Source organism: Lepisosteus platostomus, chromosome 14, assembly GCF_059453375.1.
Source record: "Lepisosteus platostomus isolate fLepPlt1 chromosome 14, fLepPlt1.hap1, whole genome shotgun sequence".
Classification (NCBI taxonomy): domain Eukaryota; kingdom Metazoa; phylum Chordata; class Actinopteri; order Semionotiformes; family Lepisosteidae; genus Lepisosteus; species Lepisosteus platostomus.
This window is the reverse complement of record NC_142624.1, coordinates 36363295-36387913: the sequence shown is the minus strand read 5'-3', so window position 1 is coordinate 36387913 and position 24619 is coordinate 36363295. Positions and strand designations below refer to the sequence as shown.

Here is a 24619-nt window from a genome sequence, read left to right as displayed (position 1 = left end):
GCAAAGCCTAATTACTTTTCTCTAATACTATTTTAAGGATCCATTACCATACATTCATGGCCTCACTGCAGTCATTATAAAATAATGGATATGGATGAAAAAAAAAACTGTCAACCAATGCAGTAATATTAAAAAAAAAAAACACAAAAAAAGCCAAAAGGTATGTTAAATAAAGATACTACATTAAAATGCATATAGTAGCAATACTTTCTCAGTTTAATATGTATTTGCTCAGGACATATGTTATTTTTTACTTTATCTCAGAAGAGCATTTGCTCATTATTTAATTGGTTATTCATGTATGAAGAAGAAGCTTGGACATTCCTCTCACTGGGAACAGAAGACCTAAACTCTAAGTCTTCAAGTAAAACAAATAGCATGACAGGACAGCAAGTCAGTGTTCTACATACAGTACAGCCATTTCCACTCACAGCCTCATTTACAGCACATGCTTCATTCTCACACTGACCAAAACTGCTTTTGCGCCAGTCACACACACAGCAACGTGAATAACACTATATGAAGAATATTGTTGTGTGAACCAGGAGCATGCAAATCCCTGCCTCCCACAGTCACTCGTGCTTCATCTTGCCTCTTACCTCTGAATCCGGTGTTTCCGGCAGATGAAAGCGAAAACCCTTCTCACCCCCACCATGACTGGATCCCAGTTATTGTAGTGACATAAGAGAGTGGCGATAAAGAAGGAAAGAAATACAGGAATGGCCCCTGCGAAGAACAGCCAAGAGAACTGCACCTGGAAAGACAAAGAGGTACAGTAACTGCTGCAGTCTTCTCCAATACCCTGACAAATCCATGGCTACCATTACAAATCCATGGGGCATGATGGCTTAATGAAACTGAGGTTTCATTTAATTATTTTTGGATAAATCATCCAAATACTTCTGAAATCTAGTTGCACTCAATCTAAAGTAGATACCGTTTAGCATTTATTAGTTGAGATTATGGGAAAAATGTGCATTACGTAGCTATTTAGCTCTTATTCATCATTAATTAAAACACAAAGAAGCTACAGGTTGTACAGTAAAGCAATATTCACATTATTTTACCATTTTGACAGTTCCATCGCACTATTTGCAATCTGTATAATAAAAAGGATATGTAACATACATGAATTCACTGAATACAATTCTGAGGATGTACTTAAAGATCTCTTTCTGCTTCCTTTAACTGCAACTTTAACTTTCCTAACTAAATAACATGATTTAAAGAAAAAACACAGGAACATCCTACCTTCTGCATGCACATATCCGCAATAATGGACAAAGGAATTGTAAGGCTCAATGCAAGTGTACCTATCAGCGATGAGGTAAGAAAGCAACCCCTGAAAAAGAATGCAGATATGAACAGACTGACAGAGCAATTTCAAGTATTTTTGACACCAGAGAGTTAAAGAATCATCTTTTCTTTTTTGTACTCCAAGTGCTCACTTTCACAAACTTTCAGTAGGATTTTTATCATTAGAAAAACTCCACTCCCAAGCATGCAGATAAATCACTGAGACCCAGAACACTCGTTGTAGTCACTGAACAATGAGCTCCACATTGCCAATCCAGAGATAAGCCATTTGCTTCAACTTTAATTGGTCTTTAAGAACTGGTAATGAAGCTGACACTATGGGAGCACCTAGCGTATCTTTTCATCATGTTTTTGACATTGTCCTTTTTTTTTACATAATGGGAAATCAGATTAATGACCTTAACCTTAGTTAAAAGGCAATATTAAAAAATTTCGGTTTACCATTTACAAAAAAATCAGTCATGAGAAATTAAAAAAAAGATTTTATATTCTTAAGTAATACAGTACATACGCACTCACAAGTTGTACTTTTTTAGACATTTCTATTAAGTGAGTACAAACTGGATGAAAGCAGCTTTGCAAACCGAACTGTGAATGACCTACAGTATATAGTGTGATGTTTCCAAAAAAACATGTATTTCCATTACACGATTCAGCATACAGTGTCGTTACTTTACAAACGATAACAAGAAAAGGTCTGTTTTTTCTGATAATGGAAATTTGCTCCTCTGAGTTAGCAGATAATCTCCCTCCATATCAACAGTATAAAATTTGTAATAGCTAAACAAATTAGTACATGACTAATACAAGTTTTAGACATAAATATTCTCTGTGAACTGAACAGGGATAAACAAAATGATAAGTCTGAAAAACAACTGAAGAAATCAGAGTTTTCTGAGACCGTAACATAAACAAAGATGACAAACCCATTTGTAGGCAAGCTGAAAATTGTTTATGTTATAATATACTATTTAGATCAGGGGTTCAGAAAACTGCAGATTTTCTATGTCTCTTTAAATCGCCAACAGTTCAAGGCTTTGGAGAAATAATACATTGGTCCTGTTAGACCTTAACTGGATTAACCTTTTAAACCTGGTATGGAGGTGTTTATAACTGAATAAAGCATTAAAAGTCTGCTGTACTTCAGACCAATGACCAAAGCTGGGAACAGCAAAAATACAGAATACACTGTGGTCAATCAATATAGAAAATTAAATTGGAAACATTATAACAAACTTTACAAATGTAAAAACTGCCTCTTAAAGACATAGTACTGTATATCACTACATGCCTCTAGCTTTTAAAATCTTCTAAAAATACCACTTTGAGACAAAATGAAATTTAATCAATATGTGTACTTCTCTAGTCAACAAAAGCTTACCAAAGCCACAGGAACTCTGAAAGGACTGTTCCAATAAGACCATTTATGATGATGTACATCCACACAAGCTTGCTTGGCAATTCAAAAACTTCAAAGCCGGTGTAATGAAGTAAGAAAAAGCCAGGCCATATCAGCAAGAGGTTAAACAGGCCAACAAACCCTAAGTTGGGAAAGAAACACAACAAACAAAGAGTTAACCATTGACAAAGCATACCAGACAGTTGTCTCAAAACAGTAGAAGTTCAGAAGTATTAGAATAGCATTTAATTCAGAATTTAAATATACCGTATATAACCATTTAATACCAAAGATCTTGGTTAGAAAAATACCTCTTTCCTTCCCCTGCTTCTGTTCTGTATTTGAATTATTCAGTAAAACAGTATGAGATTTTTTTAAGTGATAGTCATTCGTTCATACAGTTTATTGCATACCTAGGCTATTACAATTTCTTTATGCTGCGGGCTGAATTTAATATTGAAAGGTGTTTTATTCCCATTTAAATAACGAAGAAATAACACTATGGCTACAAACAAATCTTGTTTATTGCATTTGAAAAAAAAAAATCAATGCATCCTAAATAATGCATATTTTCCAAAAGGTCAAAGTGAGTTTTGGAGCATCTATTAGCTTCACTACTGGGTAGATCGGAGCAAGCAAGTGGAACTTCCACAAGGGTAGGGACACTGAGGTACAGGTTTGAGACCAAGCCAACAAAACAACCTTCGTATAAAGGGGGAATTTTATCCCCATAAGAACAACATAAATACTGAGGGTTCAAGTCCAGGTTACGTTTCTAAACAATGCAAATTAAAATGACTTAATTAGGGGAATTAATATCCATGAGGAATAATGTAAGTAGCTTGACGTGTTCCTAACATACAGTTCAGACATGGGTATATACATTTAATGTACCTATAGCCCATATTGTTGTTAATGTTAACATTAGATTTTACTCTTCACAATATATTTTTTTTCTTTTCAGCAACAAAATAACCCACGAACCAGCGAAAAATGATGCAAGCGTGGGGAATTTATACGTTGAGTTCCTCAATTCATCGGCATTGTGTAGAGTTTTATAACAGGGACCACCTACTGTATATACAAAATCAACATGGCCATATTGGGGTGAAAGTTATAAGTCAAGCCTGTGATTCAATAATTTAATTATGAATTCTAAATTAGAAAGTACGCACATTCATCACAAAAGACCAAAAGGCTTCATCCAAAGAAAAGTATCAGCTTTAAATAGCACGGTTCATTTCTGTTAAAAATGCTTTCCCATATGGGCCTCACAGGATTGGGGAAAAAAAAACTCAGCAGTCAATTCAAAGGTCAGTGCTTCCCATTGCTATTCATATACAAGACAAAATCCTTAATATTCATAACTTTAATATTCCTAATGGCCTTAAGTCTGAGAGTTGTACAAAAGAACTGGAAGAAACACAGGTGCTCCAGATGGATAAAATCCCAGTGCAGTGTGAAAACTTATGTTATGGCCTAAAGGCTAGTATGCCCTTGAAGAGCTCTGTGTGTGCCTCCTGAATTAGGAGGGGCAGAATACTGTACTGTATACCATATCTGCTTCACAGTAGCGGCTTCCACAAAGCCTGTTTCCAAGACGACAGCAAGTTAAAAAGCAGATTCAAGGAGTGCTGCTGAATTTTAATCTGAACAAGGGGAACATGTGGATTTGGCACACAGGACATGGAGCTAAACTTTACAGCAAGAATCCTGATAAATGCCATGACCACTGAGTGCTGTCTTTCGGTCAGGCCTTCCTGTCTCGAGAGGTTCATGAGCAAGGCTGAAAAAAAGCAGCCCAAATGGTTACACATGGCTTATTTCATGAGGTTCCAATAGTCAAGGATAGTGGCAATTTAGTTAGATTTGATTTAAATGTACTTCAAGTGAAACATACATACATTTTGACTTTATCAAAATACTAGACACAACTGTGACTTAGTGATATTTACGTCTAGTATAAATTTTACTGTTTACTTCATTGTGGGGTGCATTTTCTCTCCTTAACATGCAATCGGCAGTCACTACATTTTAACTACATCCCAACTTAGCAAAATGAATGGGATTTATGTAACATTTGTAACCATACTTAATTAACATATCATAGTTGTGATTAATTTGGATGATGGGATAGGGTTCTAGTTTGTTGTTTTCCTTATTTATGCTATTAGCCTGGGTCAGGTCACTAGCGGACTGTGACCAGGATTCCCCAAACAAGTGGTGTGAGGAGGGGAGTTAGTTGGCCAGGACTCACTCGGCCCTCAGTAAACAGCAGCCCCTGTGGCCTTGTCTGTAACATGTTGAAAGACAACTGCATTGAAGGTGAGCAGATCAGAGGAGTCTACTTATACTTCCTCATTCTTCTGTGTGTGTGTGGCTGTGGGTTTCGTAGTTGAGAGCCAAGACATACAAACACACTTCCAAATCACCAATAATCGGAAAATCTACTAAACGAGGGTTTACCTAAAACACCCCAAATCACCCACTATGTTGCCACTACTCTCCTGCCACTAAGGGAAACTGCAACTGAAATGACAAGCAGGAGACTTTCATTCAGCAGGGTTGTAGGAGTCTGGAATAAGCTATTCAGCAATACCGTCTAAACCAATATCTGGGATTCTTACAAGAAAGGACTGAATGTAATCCTCTCAACGATTAACTACCAGCAACCAACAATCTACATAGGCCAAATGACCTCCTGTTGTTTTGTAACCATTCTTATGCCATAAGTAAAAGGTTTTGCAGTGTGGCTTAACTTATTTATACCCAGATCACCACATTTGTAAAAGCCTTAAAGACTTGAACACAGGTGGGAAAATTATTTTTCCCCTTTTTATTTCACGCAATGGAAGCACTTTACTATTTAACACTAACACAGCAAGGCTTTTAACACAGCACTCATCTGTCCTTTTTACAGTTCGCGATTACAATGCATCTGCGTTTTCGTCTTGGTGTGCCCTGGCTGTTGGGGTTGCCACCTGAAAGAAGTTTCAGAGCTTGGTGACCTTGAAACTTTCAACATATGCTGCTAACATTACAGGGTAATGTTCTGAATGTGCCTTTTCCTTGATGACATGTACTGTATATACTGTAGGTACAGTAGCATCCCAAAAGTATGCTGATGGTGGGTCTTCTGTAGAGGTTTCCAGTGGCTTTTTGGGAGATTCCAGCTTGATTACACTCATCACTGAAGAATCTTCACATCCTTGTGCACAGGGGAGAGAGACTCTCTTGTTCTGAAGTCACGGCGGCTCAAAGTGCCTTCTGAAAGACTGCACAGTGTTCCATTGAACAGACTGGGTCAACACTTTACTCTAATCAAGAAACTAGCGACAGGTCATACTTTAATGCTTTGCTTACAGTCCATTCAATGCGTGAATTGCCACAAGTGAAATGTAGAATATGTTTCTAAATCTGCCATATTTGTCAAGAGCAATATCTCATGACAATACTGAATCACAACAGTGGGCCAAATCACACAATTCAAAATCCAGTAATGACATTTCTCCTTGGTAGCGGTTTCACATTATTTAGGTTCTTCTGGTTGTGGAAAATGGTACATATTCTTCTTTTGTTCAAGTGAAAACAAAGGCTGTGTGGAATTAATCGTTCCACTGAAAAAGACATATATTGGGATATTAATACACTGACTTTCTCAGGTTATAAAATTTGAAAAACAAGGCTTCAAAGGGAAAATGTTTAGAAAGAAATACACTTGGCAGTTCATTGACGTCAATTGCTGTCAAGTGCTTTAACGTTGTGGTGACTTTCGACACGCCACAAATTCACATGCAATTAAAACTCTTGATGGTCCTACAAGGCAGCTTATTACATTTTTTCCTGCAGCAATTACTGAGAGAACCTGCCTCAAATGGGAAGATTAACTCATGCAGCATTTTGTTCAGGTGTAATATAAACTAATCTTTCCCTTGAAGCAGGTGCTTGTGGACAAGTAAAGTAAAAGTCTTCAACATAACCATCAAGGTTGAAAGCAGATCATAGTACAGTCAAAATAAAAAGCTATACACACATGCTAGGGAAAGTATTACTGTTCATTTTAGGAAAGGTAAACAACTGATTTTTTTTTAACATTAAGCTATAGAATTGAAAGCTTTACAGTATATTTATACATTTAGAATTCATGTCTAATGTTATGGCCGTTCAGTTCTTCTCAGGGAAACTGAATGATAAACCTTTCTAAGCTTAAGCAACATGTGGTCACCACATTTTTGCATAAAGGAGAATGCACTATATATCAAAACCATAGATGCATGCTAGAGTGTAAAAGAAGCTGCCCCTCTTTTTCCACAGCACTGCAAGCAGCAAAGGATCTTGAACATGGCAGACAATCAAAGATAAACGTCTGTCTGGATGATCCCATGCGTAGCCATTCCAGTAACAATCAGAGGTGTGGAAAACACTGGTAACACCTGATCCTCAAATTAAGGCTGTGGAGAGCACGGCCTTCTTGGTAGAACTACTGAAAACATTATACATGACCATAAAGCCACCTTTATGAAAGATGACAAGGGATGCTAACTCGTGATGCTCGGTTGCAGAACAAGAATGGGCCAGTTGACATGGCCAGGATTGCACATGTTAATTGCATGTGTGGGTTTGAAAAGCTGCATCACCTTAAGCCCTCAATTAGACAATTTTTTCAACACAAAAATTTCTTCATTTCTAACTTGGCACGCATCTTCTGAGATTCACAAGGTGTACTACTAATGACTATCAAAAGAAGAATCACTGGATAATATTACGCTAAGTTCATATTGCATAATATAAAGATACTTAATATTAATAACTTAATGTTGCATAAAGACACCTGGCCAGGATTGCACAGGTTGTTAATTGCACACGTGGGTTTGAAAAGCTGCATCACTTTAAGCCGTAAGTTAAAGTGAAATGATTATTTCATCACAAACATTTCTTCATGTCTGATGTTGAGGTGGTTAATGTAAATACTGTATAATGAAAGAAACTGCACATTCAGTAAAACGTTTTATCCTCAAAAGAGAATTATTATTCAATGCTCAGAACCTGTTGCTAAGAAAACTTTAAGAAAGTATTCAGGTGTCCCATTTTATGAAATTCCAAACTAATAGTTCATAAACTTAATATTTTATTTAAAATCTGAAAAATGAAATATGTTGATAACATTCAGATTCAAGTATTCCGACTTGTGAACTCAATATTCAAGCAAAAAGAAGCAGCCTTTCCATCAATTACAGCCTTCAGTGTTTTTGAGTACATCTCCTAAACGTTTTGCAGTGCAACTCATCTGCCTATTCTTCTTTGCAGATTTGCTCAAACTCTCCCGGGTTGCTTGGGGATAACTAATGGACAGCTGTTTCCACATCTTTCCACAGATTCTCAATACGATTCAAGTCAGGACTGGGCATCTCAAGAACATTCACTTTCTTATTCTTAAGCTACTCTAGTATAGCCTTGGAACATTAGGTCTAAAGGAGGTTTTCCTCTAAGCTTTACCAGCAGATCTATGTTCTTACTGTATATTCCCTTGACAAGTATAATATAATTCTGCTACCATCGTGCTTGACAGCAGGGATGCTGACTGAGTGATGCACTATGTTGGGTCTGCATCAAAAGGAACGCTTTTAATTTAGAATTGAAAAATTTCCATTTTGTCTGACCACAAAACCTTTGCCACACATTTGCAGTATGAATTAGGTGCTCTGTTGCAAACCCCATGTTGTACTTAAAGTTCTCATACATACAAGCCCCTTTTGTGGAGGGACTAGGATACTATTCACCCATGGACATTTTTGTCCATCGTAGCCACTGAACACTGGCACTCAACGTCACTCAAAACTGTTGGACTCATGGCCGCCTCCCTAACCAGTTCCCTCCTAGTCCAGCTGCTCTGTTCGGAGGGACAACCTGGGCAGCAGCTGGGAGCCTTCCACTGCTCAGTAACTGACTTCAACATGCACAAAGAGATATTAAGGGTCTCTGCAATGATATTACAGGCTTCTCCTGATCTGTGCCTTTCAACAGCATTATCTCTTAAGTTGTTTTGAAATCTTCATGGTCTTCATGGTTGAATCTTTACTTGAAATTCACTGCCTGCCTGAGGCACATTACAGATACAGAGGCACTTATTCTGAAATCATATGAAAGACTATTATTGCAGACAGACAGAGGCCACTCAACTAATTGTGTGGCTACATACGGAAGTATTGTGCATCTAAATTAATTACCATTTGCTGAAAAACAAAGGTTTTAAATAGTTATGCAATCATGACTTATTGAATTTCTCTCACATTAATTACTGTATCTACTCATGTCTTTTTTCTGCTTTGAATGTGTATAATAGGTTGCGTTTCTAACAAATTAGAACAAAGTGTTATGACTGCAAGTTTTAAAGCAACAAAATGTGAAAAATGTACAAAGGTGTAAACACTTTTGTAAGGCACTGTAAGAGTAACAGCTGACTAAAAATATTAAATACAGCATTTATTGGACTTTATCATTATTATGACTTCTGAAATGAAAACTGCAATTATGAGAATTTCCATATAAAAGGTTATTAACAATGGGCTCATCTGTACGTTGCTGGGTTTTAGTTTAAAAAATATGTCTGTTGCATATTCCCACAATTTGACATATTCATAATGCATTCTGTAATATACTGATTGTATTTCAAAGTAAATGCAACCCTTGCAAGTTGAATTTGAAAATGGTGTCAACTAAATCAATAAATACGAATAAATATTACATTAGCCTAATCATAAGACCTTCCCTTAGAGACTGGCAATTAAAGCACCATTTAACATACCAAAGAACATTGGTATATCAAGCTTGTCCTCCCGATCCACCTTTCTTTTAATCATGACAATGTAGACAGCATACAGTACAGCGCCCACCAGTGACCAAAGAGAACCTTTGAAACAGAAGAAAAAGGAAAAATAAGAGCAAAGGCAACATCATGAAAATAAATGCCACAGTAAATGAATACTCCATTGACTACATTCAGCATGTCCTTTAAAACTTCACTGTTGTTAGAGAAGTCCAGGGATTTCCAATCCCATGTGGAGCTTGTGTGGTGACACACAGAATGACCCAGAACTCTTGTCTGCCAATGAATCTTCTTTATCAGTAGCTCTCCATGTGGTCTGATTTGAAAGACCTGCAGTACATTAAGGCTCCGTCTCATTGCTCCTTAGTGAAGGAAAATCAATTATCTCATCCGTCTACACAACAAGGATTTCTGAACTACTCACTTTTACATTAAACCTGAGTTCAGATCAACTACTGAGTTATCCATAATAAAGTGCAGCAGTGACCAAGACTGTAACATTCGTGCCCTTTGAGACCTCAGAAAGTTCTTAACTTACAATTCAATTAAACTTCAGCTAACTGACTCTAAAGGCCATAATTAACATATTCTAGATAAGGACAGGGATAGGGATATTTGTAATGGTATTTATTTTTTTCTGAGGGAATTAAAACCTTTTTAAAAATCAACTTATGACAACACATTTGGTAATATATACATATTATACACATACTGTACTTTTTCTCCTAATGGAAAATTACATTTCACAACAGGGTGATATTTTAAGAATATGTGATTAGACATTTAGCAATCCTATCACTTACAGATACAGTAACAGATGGTGATAAAAATCTTATGAAAATGCAACTTAAACAGAGCACCATATTCGGGCAAATTCTGTTATAATTTGTAAAAAAATTACCTATTGTGTCTTTCCCATCTGAGCTGTCAGATCCTGACAAACTCACAAGAGCAACTCCCCCCATGCTGAAAACAAGTAAGAAAAAGTTAAATACAACTCTATATGCACTGTGAATAGTACAAAGCGTTAAAACACTCAGTAACATTACAGTAATTGATGAACATGGAGCGCTCACTGAAAACAGAATAAGGCTTTCAATTCATTCACACAGCCTGGGCAACAGCTACTGTAGATGTTTATCTTGTCATCAAGGGAGGTCTGTCTACATGAGTAATACAGCTGAAACAATGTAAATGCAGGTGATTTGCCCGATTTTAAGACTTAAAGAGCTCAATCCCCCTCAGCCTTTGTCCTTTGCCCCTCTGCTTCTGTTTACTTCTTGACCGAGAGGTCTATTACCAGATACTTTAGCTACAACCCAGGTTAAATATCATTTTCATATTTCGAAAAACATCTTTGCTGTCACTGAAAGCACAGTAAAGCAAATGGTATAATTCACTGCTTTTGCACACTCTGCATTCAAATCACCAATTTGCACTTTATTTTTCTGCTAGATGGCTGACTGGAACTGGGCCAGAAGAGACTTTTTCTCAGAAGGCAGTCATACCCGTGTACCCTGAGCTGCAGTACTAACCACTTGCACGCTGGGAAAAACCTGACCAACGTTGTGTGACTTTCAGGTCCTTCTCAGAAGCAGGTGGCAACAGGCGGTGAGATTTTGGCTGAGCTCGATTTCTTCTACCGTATTAAAACATCAATTCCCTGAGGGGGGGAGCTATAATTTGAAGTACACATCACGATCAAGTTCCCCCTTCAGTTCCCCCTATAGTGATGCACTATAGGCATAAACAGATTTATTTCCGTCAGTTTTTTCCATGGCATTATGAAGCACACTAATGTTCTATAACCATCAATAATGTCGGAGGATAAAAGAGGAACGTAATTCTGATTACGGAAAACTACAATTTTCCACAAGGACACAAGCTTCTTAATGGATAACAGTCTTCAATTTAGCTGTACATATAGCTGCCAATTCTGTCAGAGCAAAGCGACTTTATAATTTGAAAACAGAACTTCGGTCTCAGTCTATTTACTCACCTAAGAATCACTGCTAAAAGCTTGGACAACGTAAACCTGTCACTGCTGTTGCTAGGAAACACGGCTGCTAGAATCAGGGTGAACAGACCTGAGGGCAAAACAGAGAAAGATCATAATTACATCATAAGCACACGGTACAAACACTTCAAGAGAGTGCATTTAATTTTCACACATTAGTAAATCTAGTTCTTCCATTTAGTTGTTCCATTTTAAGAGCACATTTACTTTCTAAAAGCACTGCTTTAATCCATGAAAATGCAACCCACTGCGAAGATCTTCAAAAAGTCTTCAAAAACGGTTGCAAAAAGTGCCACTCAAGGATCCACACATTACATGCTAACTAGAGAAAAAAAAGAGAGAAAAAATGCTTTGCTCTTCATAATATATATTGATGCAGCATGCCAAAATGTAACCTTGATGAAACAACATTTATTCTAAATTATATGTAACTTGCTTTTTTATGGATACTTTCTTTGTATGGTGCTGTCAGACAGCAGGCTTGCTGACGTTATTAGACAATAACATTCTATAAATTTTCTTTTCATACTTGGCACCTATAACAATTAGTGTTGTTATGAGGAAGACTGACTCTTTTCAAGTCAAAAATGACTTTTCTAATATAACAAAGATTACAATCATTTTAATAATGATTAAGATTTAAGAACAACAGAAATAATTACCACATCATAGACGGCTTTAATCGGTAGACTCACCAGAAGTTGAAGATAAAATGTTCACAATGGCTACTTGTGTATCAGATAGTGCTTCTTGATAAGAGAAGTTAGCTAGAAACCACTAAAAAGAATGAGAACATTGTAAAATTATCTCTTGCACAGCACTACAAAAACAAAAATCCTTAAGCGACACATGTCTAGACTAGACCTCCTCCAGGTATAGTATTTTAAAACATTCTCTAAACACAAAAAGGGCGCACTTCATTTTCACACAGGAAGTGAACCATGAGACTAATATTTATTTTTAATGAACCCTAAGGTATTTACTGTTGATAACTGCTTTAACCTAGAAAAAAAAACAACTAAAAAAAGACATCAGCAACTAAACACCTCTTAATTTCACATCCACACCAGCGCAAGATATATGACATTTAAAATATTTCAGCAGGATGAAACTTTTGATTGGATTTCCTCAAAAACATTTTTAAATGCCACTAACTAGCACAACGGGGCTCATAAAGACCAATTCAGTTTATTAAAATCAAACCTGAAACAAACCATACTGTTTACAAAGTAAGTAGACTACATGATTCTGAGGCTAGCAATACAAAAGCATTTTCTCTTGTTAAATGACAGCTGGCAACACATTTGAGCATATACACTGGAAAATTGACAATTATTTTAAGCAATTATATTGTGGTGTCAGTTTGTATATTTCAGGAATCAATATTTTATTCAGAATAATTTTAAATGTTGGAGCCAAAAAATCAGTGCAGAAGACAAAAAAGGGCATCGAGAATATCTTGGGAGATGACAGATTTCCTTCTGCCTCCATTTGTGATTTTCCTGGAAGTATTTGACAATTCTTTGGAATGTCTTTGATGTAGTATTTCTAAATCACGCATCTAATATCACACAACCACTTCGGATCTTGAAAAATAATCACGTGTTCTCATCTGTAGCTTATTTTCCTTTCCATTTAGCAGAGAAATCAAGAGAAAAATGCAATATCATCAGCTGAACACTCATAGCCATGCTGAAAACAGGCAGTGGAATTGCTGAAAACAGAGGGGCAGTCAACTTTAGCATCTGGTTCTAATATAGTTCATTTTTCAAATCAAAAGACTGATAGGTAATCAGTATAGTAAACAGAAGTCAAGTTTAACTGCTTCCAAAAAATGCCATACAGTTAAATCCATTTTTATTAGCTGAATTTTCACTAACAGTTACCAATTTGAAAAACGTTTGTACATAAATTTCATGTTATCAACAGTATCCCTTCATGATTTCACGGTATTTTTGTGCATCAACTCCTATATGAAATCTAATTAATTAGTAAGGTAGGTTGCAAGTTCTTTAATATACAGTAAATGGTATCAGTATATGTTAAAAACGCTTACCACAAAACAAAAGAAAAAGCTGATTTTTGCCACTTGTGTCACTGTTAATTTTCCCACAGTTTTCAGAATTGATTCATGATCTTTTGCTGCTGGATAAGACATCCGAGAAAGTTTGGCTTCTAAGGCATGTGTAGAAGGCAGCTGTCGTACTTCCATGATGTTGCTAAATCGCACACGGGGCTTTTTGGATGCTGGAATTGAAAAAGTACAATATTGTACAACCTGATCAAAATGTTCTACACAAGGATTTGGAGAATGAGTGAACATGCTTTCCATGTGCCAGAAAAATCAGGGAATCCATTTTGGAATTCATCTCAGTTTAACATACAAATACTATTCTGTACAGTATGATATGAAATAGTACATATAAAAAAGTGGCATTTGGAATATTTAATTGATTTGATTGCTTTGTTGTTTTTTAAAATGAAAACTCTTAGAAGTGTCAATCAGGCACAAAACCAAATAAAACAAAAATACACAGTATATTGATTTAATTTTTTAAAGATTCAACCAATGTATTATTGGAAAGTAATCCCGTCACTTAATTTAAAACAAGTATACTGTAACTATCTCAAAATGGACAGATTAATGTTATTTTGGTGAATTCACAAGCAAATGATAACAATAAATAAATTAAAACAGTGAAGAAGATCAATTTTCCATATGTTTTCCCCTTTTTCACTGCATACAGTATGGTTTATGAACAGTAGTCTCTATAAGAAAAGAACTGTAGACCTGAGAAACCCAAGGAGTATTTGGGGTCTGAGTAACTTTAGTGAGTTTATGGAAATCTTAAAATCCACATGTGTGAAAGAACTGAAGCTCTCCTATAGTTTCTCAGGTCTACAGTTCTTTTCTTATAGATGTCACTGCTTATAAAAAGAGGGAAAAAATATTAAGCTGCTGAAAGTTCTGTGGCATGAACACCACACATCAACAGAACCCTTTTCAATTCTAGCAGAGCTCAACAACTCCACCTGCTGTAGAACTACAGAATATATTATTCTGAAATGATGGAAATTACGTAACAAATGTTGGATCCGCTGCAGAGCATTCAATAATTAAACACAACACTCCACAATGCTTCAACTTCATTACTGTAATGCAGAGCTTGCTGGTGTATTCAGACATCTTTAAGCTGCACTGTTTTCAGAACTTAGTTGCTCAGATTTTGACCAAAACTTTCATTTACAAGCAGTTATCACCCGTATATGCTTCCCTACATTGACTCAACACAGATTTCAGGATGAAATACAGCTCGGTTAACTCTAACTCCTTACATACAATTATATACAACCATATGACTACACTTCATCTGTGCCCTTTGGACACTGTCTTCTATCAGTTCCCAGTAGATGGCTACAAACCTCGAAAGACCATACTTTCTTACATGGATGAAGACCATGGAATGACCTACCAGCTTAAATCAGATCTACAAAATTGTCAGCACTTTCAAATCAAGTCTTAAAACTCATTTGTGTACTCTAGCTTCAAATAATATTTAATTTACTGTTTTATTTACCAGTCTCTTTTGTTGAATTGATTTATTGCATAGTGTGTTGTTGTTGTTGTTGTTGTTATTAAATCAGAATTAGTAAATTTCCTGTCTTGCAAATTTCCCCAGAAGAGCAGGGCAATAAATCAACACTTACGTGCCTCACAGTCACCATTAACATCATTAGCTTTTTCTGTGGGCAAATCTTGAAACTTTACAGGAACATAAAGTGGTTCGCTCTGAAAGAAAAGAAATAAATTCTTCAGCTCTTTGGACCTGGCTCATAAAATGACTTAAGATAGTTTTGTACATTTAGAAGTATACAATACACAAAATGGATATGGGCCTTCAAATATGTTATTATTTTTATAGATAACACTTGCAAAGTTGACTAATTCTTCAAACCATTTATTGGCATAATTCACGTGAAATTATTCCTAATTCTGCTTTACTCGTGAATCCAAATTTATTAAAATTACGTACAGTGACAGAATCAAACATCCTCAATAATTATACTTCTGATTTTATTTTTCAGTGACAAATACCTAAAGGTAGATTGATGTGCTAATGAATCTTTAAGGAAAATACTCAGGTTTATATAATTGTCATAGGTTAATTGAAAAAAGGAGTAAAAGAATAATATTACAGACTACTTCAATTCAGGAGATTAGTGTCCCCTTGTTTCAGCAGGTGAGGACATCATTTTTAATATGACATGACAGATTTATAAAAAGGTTTCATTGGCACTGCACAGATCAAAGAACCAGAGACCAATCAGTGCTGAAAAGGACAAACTCTTCCTTCTTTAAATAACAGTCAGCTCAGCTTATGTCTTTAAACAGCCTTATAAAACCAGTTCTATAGTTACTATTTTTGGTTAATATACTTAAAATCTTAACATTTCCTAAATGATAACACTGAAATCAAACAGAAGTCCAAAATATTTCTGGGGGAGATCAGCAAACATTAAAGTTAGCAAAGAGGCAGTAAAAATCAACACAGTGCCCTGCTGCTCAGAAAACAGTACCTGAAGTAATACAGAACAGCAAACACCTGACCAGCAAGAGACACCTATCAGCCAATTGGCCCCACTTAGTTTGCTCTTCAGAATATTGCAGAACACTGCACTGTAACTTGAACTGATCCAAGAATGTAGAAGGGAGTTGACTATTAAAAATAAAATATGTGGGAGTTAAGTTACCAGTTTATTCTACTGAGAAACAATTATTCGAACTCATATTAAAAAATTAACTTAATACTTCACTGTCTTGATACTTTGCAGGGCAATATATAGGGTCAAAACTGTGGACCTACATAGCACTGTACATGAAAAAGACAATACATCTGTTGTCTTTAGCTGAAATTAAAACACGCTATAAATAGAGCTGATAATAATTACTTTACCACAAACACCTTAATTACAATATTTACAGCATGTGTAGCTTATTTCTTATTTTGTATCTCATTAAACCAAGGTTCAAACTGTGCAATGGCATTAAAGTTTAATAATATAGATGGGTTGCCTATTTATAAAATATCAGCCTCCTTGGACAGGAAGATTCGATAGAATCAAACAAGTACTGGCATAAAGCAAATGAATTTGGGGTGAGGTTAGAAGTCATATGCAAATGTATATTTGCAGTTCTAACTGCATGCAAGTAAAAATTAACACTAAACATTTCTGAACATGTCATTTACAGCTGGCTGTTTCAGCCTGGCGACACAATTTTAACCTGTCTTGGCCTGTCAGATAATACCACTTAAAACGCTGTCATGATGCTGTGGTTATTATGATTGGATTAAAAAAAAAAAAGTTTCTCTTGTTAAATATCTACCAGTAAGCTAGATTATTTTTTCTACAAAAACAGACACATAAAACTCAGTAAAAGACTGTATTGACATTAAAATCACTAAAAAGTTTAACAAAAAACCCTGCAAATTAGTTCACATACCACAAGAGTTAGAGGCATGTGACCAGAGAATCTTGGGTTTAGATCATTAGAGCTGACTTATATGATCCTGAGCACTGAGAAACATACAGTATTTGCTCCTGAATTAACTTGTACACCAAACAAAAACACCTACAGTCAATAAAACCATCTTCGCCTGCAATTTTTAATTCAAACAGCGTACAATTTTAATAGCATACTTACTAAGGAGTTGTTTATACCATTGTCTGTAGTGCATGCTGTGAAGTACCCTTCCGCATCAGCAAACTGAAAGATAAGCAGCAAAAACAAAGACTTTAAATTCTATATGATACTACAGTTCAGTTATAATAACACTGGGATTGTATTAAAATGTGTTTTTCTATACAAGGGTTTCTAAATATTTATAAATCAATGTATATTGAAAGGGCTCGCCAGGACCTAAACCTAGATTCTTTTTTACTTGCGCATTAATCACACGATGATATTTCCAAATTTGCAACAAACATACTGTGCGTACAGAATATGGGGTGGGTACAGTATGTGTATTAAAAAATAACTCACGAATGCCGCGTGCCGTCCCCGAAAGCCCCTTGTACACTGCTGCCTCCAGGGCTTCCACACAAGAAATCCAAGCAGGTAAAGAACAAACATGGACGTTTTCGCGAATGTGCTGAAGAAGGGTTTGTTATATTCTTTGTCTTTGAATATGTACTAAAGAAAAGATAAAAACACCATTTTCAACAAACAACACACCATTCCTAATGCAAGTACTTTAATTCCAAACCGCACTGCAATTATTATTCCAGAACATATTGTGGGATTTGACAGAATGCATATGAAGATGTGCATTTTTTTTATTTTTAGAAATCACACTCTATGTTGAAAAGGTAAAAATCTATCTTTTTGTAACTGCTCACTAAACATTTCTTTAAAGCCCTTGTATATCAACAAGACCCACCTTCTCACTGTTAATTCCAAAACCAATACGTTATGGCATCTTACCACTCAGCAGAGACACAAATTCTCTGGCAAACAGAAACCCCTCATCAAGTAAAACTTCCTCACTGCTAGGTGGGTGCACATTTTAATTTTAATCAGGTTTCAAAATGTCTCTGCACAGATGCTTTGAAGCACCATAAAAAATTAATAAAAATTACAGTTTGTCAGTCCAGGCTAAATTCAATTTAGTCATGTACTGTACAGGTCACACAACCAATTAATTTATGACGAAATGAAAACTAGAAAAGAACATGCTGCACATAAATAATGAATAGAGAGATCTTTTTCAGTGTGCTACTAATCAAAATGACAATCCTGCCATCTCTGTTTGTTATTGTTTCCAGAGCTGTAAAAACTATATTTGAATTTCAGCAATGCTGTTGTAAAAGTACATTCATATTTTGAGTTTGACAGAAAGAGGAAAGCCAGAGATTACTGCCTGTCTAGCTGCTTTCTGCATGCTGAGTGTACTTACACAGCCAAGCCAAAATACATTGTATTTCTTAGAAGCATGTTATTGATGCTACAAAACGCTGCCTGTGTCAAAGTGGTCAAAAAACCCACACAAGCAATGTACTAAAAGACAAAAAAATACACTGTGGAATAAATAACACCTTCAAGATGTGCAAGACCTATAAAACAAACGTGAATTACAAATCAGCTTCTTGCAGCCATGGGGAACATAAATTATTAACTGGAAGGATGAAAAGTGAGTGAACTACCAAAGATTGATAAGCGGATCATTCTGTCTTATAGGAAGGAGATTTTTATTCAGACATATTGTACTAGTTTCTTTGCTTGATTTTCCCCAGTTATGAAAGTCTAGTCAGGGAATACAAAACCAGAAAGGAAACCAATTCTGCAAAATCTGGGCAGCAGTCAATTGCAGACACTCAGGTTTTGTCTAGATGACAAGTTGAAAGGAGCCTCACTGACTGTGTTTATTCTGATCACTGACCTCATCGTGTATTTTTACTTCACTGCTCACCGCACTATGTCACAATGCAGCAAATAAAAACGTTGCCCTTTTAAGCATGCATGCATTACACTGACATCTGTAAATACTTTTGTCCACTATCAAGCATTTGAATATTTTAATGTAATACGCAAAATAGAATGATGAATATAATGACTTAGTTGAAGAACTAGAGTTGGCTTTCACTCTGGCTAAACCTGTTTGTAAATGCATTCAAAGAAATAAAACCAACATAAAACGTTATCCTTTTAAATATGATAAGCTTTTTTATACAGCACTTATAAAAGCAATCATATAAGCAGTTAAATTAGCTCAGGCAATGAAATCTGTGTAATTAACAATACATACTGTAGGAACTGAAAGTTTAAGATACCCTTTTTGACCTTGAAGACTATCAGAAAGTGATCACAGTTTTGCAGATGAGTAAGCCCAACCATGTTATTAAAATCAGGTAGGACGATCTGTTGTTCAAATACCGTGTTTTGAATACCACTGTAAATAATAGTTAAAACTCGTTATTTCAATATGCGATGAAAACGGTAGAGAGGACAGGGAATCAGACCATACCGAGGTGAGCTCTGACGAAGCAACCCAAATGACATCTACAAGAAGCAGGATAAAAATCCCCAGAACCATACGCCGCCTCTGAGCTGACGAGCTGCTCTGAGAGCTCATCCTGTTCATAATGAACACCCAAACCATCTGGAAGCTGTAACAAAGAAATGATGCACTTTTAACACCTGCGAACAGTGCACTATTTGGTTTCACAAATTAAAACCATGCAAAACTTTTATGGGCGATAATACAGAAAATATACAGATGTATACAGATATATATTTGTATATTTATTATATTTATACATAACATAAATAAGTATAAAAATAAATGCATAGGTGAATAACAGCACAGGTGAACTAAAAGATTGTAGTAATGTACTCTCACTAGCAGCGCACATTCTACTTAAACAGGGAAATACAAAGAATTCAAAGAAATGGACAGGATAAGCTACAGAAGTATTGTTTAATCTCTGATGCATACTGCGTCTTCCTACTGCCTTTACCTGTTTAGAATAAATGCCCAGTTACAAACAGCTGCCTTGACACTTCAATTTGTGCAGGGATCTGTAAGATATGAAAAAATCAACCAATCAAAAAAAACTTTAAATGAATATTGGCAGTTCGGTACGTAATACACAGAGTACATCCACATCAACAGACTCCTTTAAATATAAATGAAATGTATATTCAGGATTTTAAAAATGTGAGAAAATAACATACAGCACAAAAATTATTATTAAAAAACTTACAGACCACAGAAAACTAAAAAAAAAATGTTTCCTCAATTTGTTACTGATTGAGGAAACAACTGGCACAACTGATCTAAGAATGTCTTATTTTAAAAACATCCTTAATTTTGTTTTACACTTCAAATATGGACTGCTGTATATCTACAAAATGAAGCATGCGGTCTTTTTTCAGTCAAACACTGCATTAATTAGTTGAACTGTGTTGTGTATTGGTACAGTTAACTAAGAAAGTTAGACAAGGTAGTGTATGCAGAAACAGTGTTCAAACCTACAATTGCATCGCAATACGTTCTACGACAGGTTATATACAGTAAAAGGATTTTGACAAATAATATAACAGACCATAAAGTGTTCTTAATTGGTTACTTGTTAAAATTATTTTACGAGCATATTTGCTTTTTCATTTTAGGCAACAATATCCTTTGCTCAGTAACAGTATCTGGAATTAATGAATTCTCTTCAAAGAACCAAAATGTTTTGCAGAATTATTCAAAATGCCTTACCCTATGCATGTCGACAACAACTTGACCTCATTATATTATAACACATTTTCATGTAAGGTTCACAAAATGCCAATAACACCCAATAAGATAACCTCCTTTATTAGAAAGGGTAAACTAAAAACACTAAAAATATGTTTGCAGACACTTGTTATTCTTGATTAAAAAAAAACTACTACATGGTTTTGTAACCTACTTTATTCTTTTTTTTTACAAAAGAAAGAGCCCATAAAGTTCCAATGACCACTAAAAGAATTTTTCATGTTCTAGGTAAAATACAGCCAGAAACCTGAAATGTATTTGGCTTACATTCCGTGGTAAGACAAACAGGTACTGCACTCTCGTCTGGCTTCCTCTCAGTCTCAGTCTCAGCCAGCAGTCAGTGTGTGAAAGATGAAGGTGAGCATGTAGATGACTTTGTGCATCACAGTCACTTATCCTGGACAGAAGCGAAAACACAATCCAAAGAATGAACACTCTCTGTAATTTTTTCTAGCATTTCATCAGTGTATATTTCAAAGCTCTACTCAACCTTATGTGAAGAGCCAGGCAAGCTTTTATTCTACTGGTATCCCTTTATCTCCACTGCTGCTTTCAAAAACTACAGCTATATTAATACCGCTGGCATGGCCCCAATTCATCCATTAAGTCATATCACTGAAGGAAGCACTCATGTCTGATGTTATCCATGTCGATGCATTAGAATGGAGGTTACCCCAAAAATGTCTCAAATAAAAACCATGGCTCTCTTTCCTTAAGTACATCGGATAGCTTGCAAACAACAGGAGACCATTAGGCCCATGTTGCTTGTTTAGTAGCTATGTTAATCTCAAAGTTCCTTGAGCTATTTCTTGAAATAGCTATTTCTTAACCACCTGGCTGGGAATTCTGTTAAACTCCTTTAACACAACTCATTTTCTTATTTTCCTTCCAAATTAAATTCCCTTTCTAACTACTTAGCATGAACTAACCCCTCTGTGTTGATCCTACCTGCTCTCCTTAAACATTTACACATTTGGATCAGAACTCTTTTCAATTGCATTTCTTCTTGACTAAAATGTAGCTCCTCTGCCTTCTAAGACCAGGAATAATTCTTGGTGCTCTTCTTTGCATTTTTTCAAAGGCTATATCATTTTTGTTGTACGGTAACCAAAACTAAATACAGTGTTCTAAATGAGGCTTTACTAGGGCATTGTAAAATTGAAGTCTAACTTGATTTAAATTCCAAATCATTTGCTATGTACACTACACGGGCATTAGATTTAATTATTGCTTGCCTACATTGTCTTGTAGAACACAGCAGAATCTGCATAAACAACCAGATCATTTTAATGCATAGATTCCTGCAATTCAATTATATGCATACTGTATGATAACTATACATCTTATGTATCACAACATTACATTTCATTAGTCAACCGAATGCCAAATCTATAATTTCCATCCCTTTCCACTTTTTTAGTATACCTGGTGTCCCTCTAAAAAGTCAATTGTTTTCTAACTATGGCAGAATCTAGATTGCTGATATACTGTAGATCAGGAAAAGTAGAGGGCCTAAAACAGATGTCTGCAGTAAACCACTGCTTAGGTCTGCCAGTTAGGGGTTATGCCCCTTCAGATGACACATCATTTCCTTGTCCCCAGTGCATTCTCGATTCATGTGCATACCTCATGTACTCCCCAAACCTCAACCAAAATATCCTACATTTACAATGCAGAAATGCCGCTTCAAGAAAAACTTAAAAGAAAAGTCACTTAATGTAACTTTCCAACAGTCTAAGAAAAAGGACGCCGTTGATTTCATTTACAGATACGTATAAACTGCACTGAGGTTAGAATTGGTACTAAAGATATCATAAAAGCAAACAGTGCCTAGTGATGCCTTAAATTTGCAACACAAAACAAACATTATTGTAGAAAAGCAAACCAAAATTATGTGCATTATTTATATTATGTACGAATCAGTGCATTTTAATTTGAAATGCTACTGTATGCGTCGTAAAATACACATGCATATCTCATGCAGAAATGAATAATACAAACCCAAGAAGATACGGTATTTTTTTTTTAAATGGAACAATAAAGCAGTTAAGAAGCCCAACAGAGCCCAGAATGCATTGACCACTAAACATGAATATTTTATTTAGCTTTGACACCAGAGAGCTCTGTGTTCGCTCGGTTAGCTGGAAGGCAACAGACTAGTAATGAGCGCTATCTAAGCAGAACTGGTTCTTGGAAGCCTTCCGCCTGGAATTCAGCGAGTTTATTTTTGGTCACAATTAACCAATCAAATACATAACTGTGATCTTGACACAGGCACCGAAGCAGGGCGAAATTCAGACACCCAGGCAGATTCATAGCTGGGAAAGTGGCAGGAAACCTATTTAAATTGCCGCCAATGTTGTAATGTAGTAATGACCGGCATACACTTGTTAGACGATCCAAGAGCTTCTATTGACGTTAATATTTTACTGTAATATGAATAAGAGTATTAATAAAATAGCTTAAAGTCTGGTCACTAGACTGCGCTGTTCAACACAATGTCATTTTGTGTTCTAAAGATTAATTTAAGTAAAACGTGAATAGTTTAATAACCAAAATACCAATACTTCTAGCATGTTAACAGTGTTATATACAGTATTTTCCGTTATCTCGCACTCCAACAGTGATATTCTCTTTCTTGGACATTGCACATCGCAGCGAGAACCACGAGTTTCGCAAAGGAAATGCAGTCAATCTCTGACGGTACCGCAGATCAGAGTAAAGATACTCTTGAAGATCGTGATCATCGATGAAATGATAAACCCGCATAACACTGGACACGACAGTCCACGCAATCCCTCCAAGACGCCGGCTTCCCACTTCGCTTGTGGGAAAACTCAGTGTCACACAAGTCAAAGCGCTATACGTGGTCATTTTAAATTAGGAGAGTGTGATTTTAATGCCAGACTATGATTTTAACTTGTCTTTGCTTCACCGAGTGATGGCCCGAAAAATCTGTCCGGAGACACGATTTGCATACTTCTCACACTGAAACAGCGCACTGTTCTGCATCAACGAGAAGGGAAAAGAAGTCCTCACCAAAAGCTATTTCGGTCTATTATGTTCCCAACTTGACATTTTCAGGTCTTCATAAAAAAATCGAATAAATTGCACGAGTGACCTCAAAACAGGGTTCAGATGTAAAACGAAATTATTACAATTCATAAATCAAATGCTTGTAGTCCATTTTGGCTTTAAATTTTATGCACGAGTGTCATTCACAAAACGTCAGGCAAGCAATTTCAGGCTGTAATTGGACACTTAGCTCAATGTAATACCTGCCCCGTGTAGATATTGACATATCTTGAGAACTAACAAGATAGTTATATTTTTCTCTGTAGAAATACACCTAACTAATCAAATGCAACGCTTTGTAATAATCACTACAGTTACCTGTTTCTTAAGGAGGAACACTTCCAAACCCCAACTAGTAAACATTGACAACATCCAAAACCTCTGCGTTGCTTCCTGCTCAGGTGACTGTAGTTATCGTCTACGTCTGACGTCATTTTGAGCGACGTTGGAAAATGTAGTTTTCTTTCCAGTTCAATGTTCGTACCGAACAATGGCGCTTACAGGACAGAAAACTACATTACCCATAAATGAACGGAACCTGGCACGTGTATTTACAGCGAAACTAGATCATGTACGAGACGGATGACTTTTGTGAATGGGGTCTTTGTGGTTAACTGGATAATACATCACGTTCCCAGTCTCTCATTTTTCACAGAAGAGAATTCAAAAGATGATGGATT

At 35.9% G+C, this 24619-nt stretch overlaps 1 protein-coding gene across 1 annotated transcript in view; it reads right to left on the bottom strand.

Moving 5' to 3' along the window:
* The window catches only part of LOC148649411 (solute carrier family 35 member F5-like), a 31322-nt gene extending 6945 nt beyond the window's left edge, over positions 1-24377 (bottom strand). The window contains exons 1-15 of the mRNA XM_088606024.1: positions 24258-24377; positions 21132-21261; positions 20077-20137; positions 19584-19725; positions 17603-17752; positions 17264-17326; positions 15268-15349; positions 13616-13806; positions 12255-12336; positions 11542-11629; positions 10444-10508; positions 9522-9626; positions 2699-2858; positions 1252-1342; positions 600-754 (exon numbers count right to left, since the gene is read on the bottom strand). Coding sequence (XP_088462150.1) covers positions 600-754; positions 1252-1342; positions 2699-2858; positions 9522-9626; positions 10444-10508; positions 11542-11629; positions 12255-12336; positions 13616-13806; positions 15268-15349; positions 17264-17326; positions 17603-17752; positions 19584-19718 — 1367 coding nt within the window. The 5' untranslated portion in view covers positions 19719-19725; positions 20077-20137; positions 21132-21261; positions 24258-24377. The remainder of the gene's footprint in view (positions 1-599; positions 755-1251; positions 1343-2698; positions 2859-9521; positions 9627-10443; positions 10509-11541; positions 11630-12254; positions 12337-13615; positions 13807-15267; positions 15350-17263; positions 17327-17602; positions 17753-19583; positions 19726-20076; positions 20138-21131; positions 21262-24257) is intronic.
* Between the last annotated feature and the right edge of the window lie 242 nt (positions 24378-24619).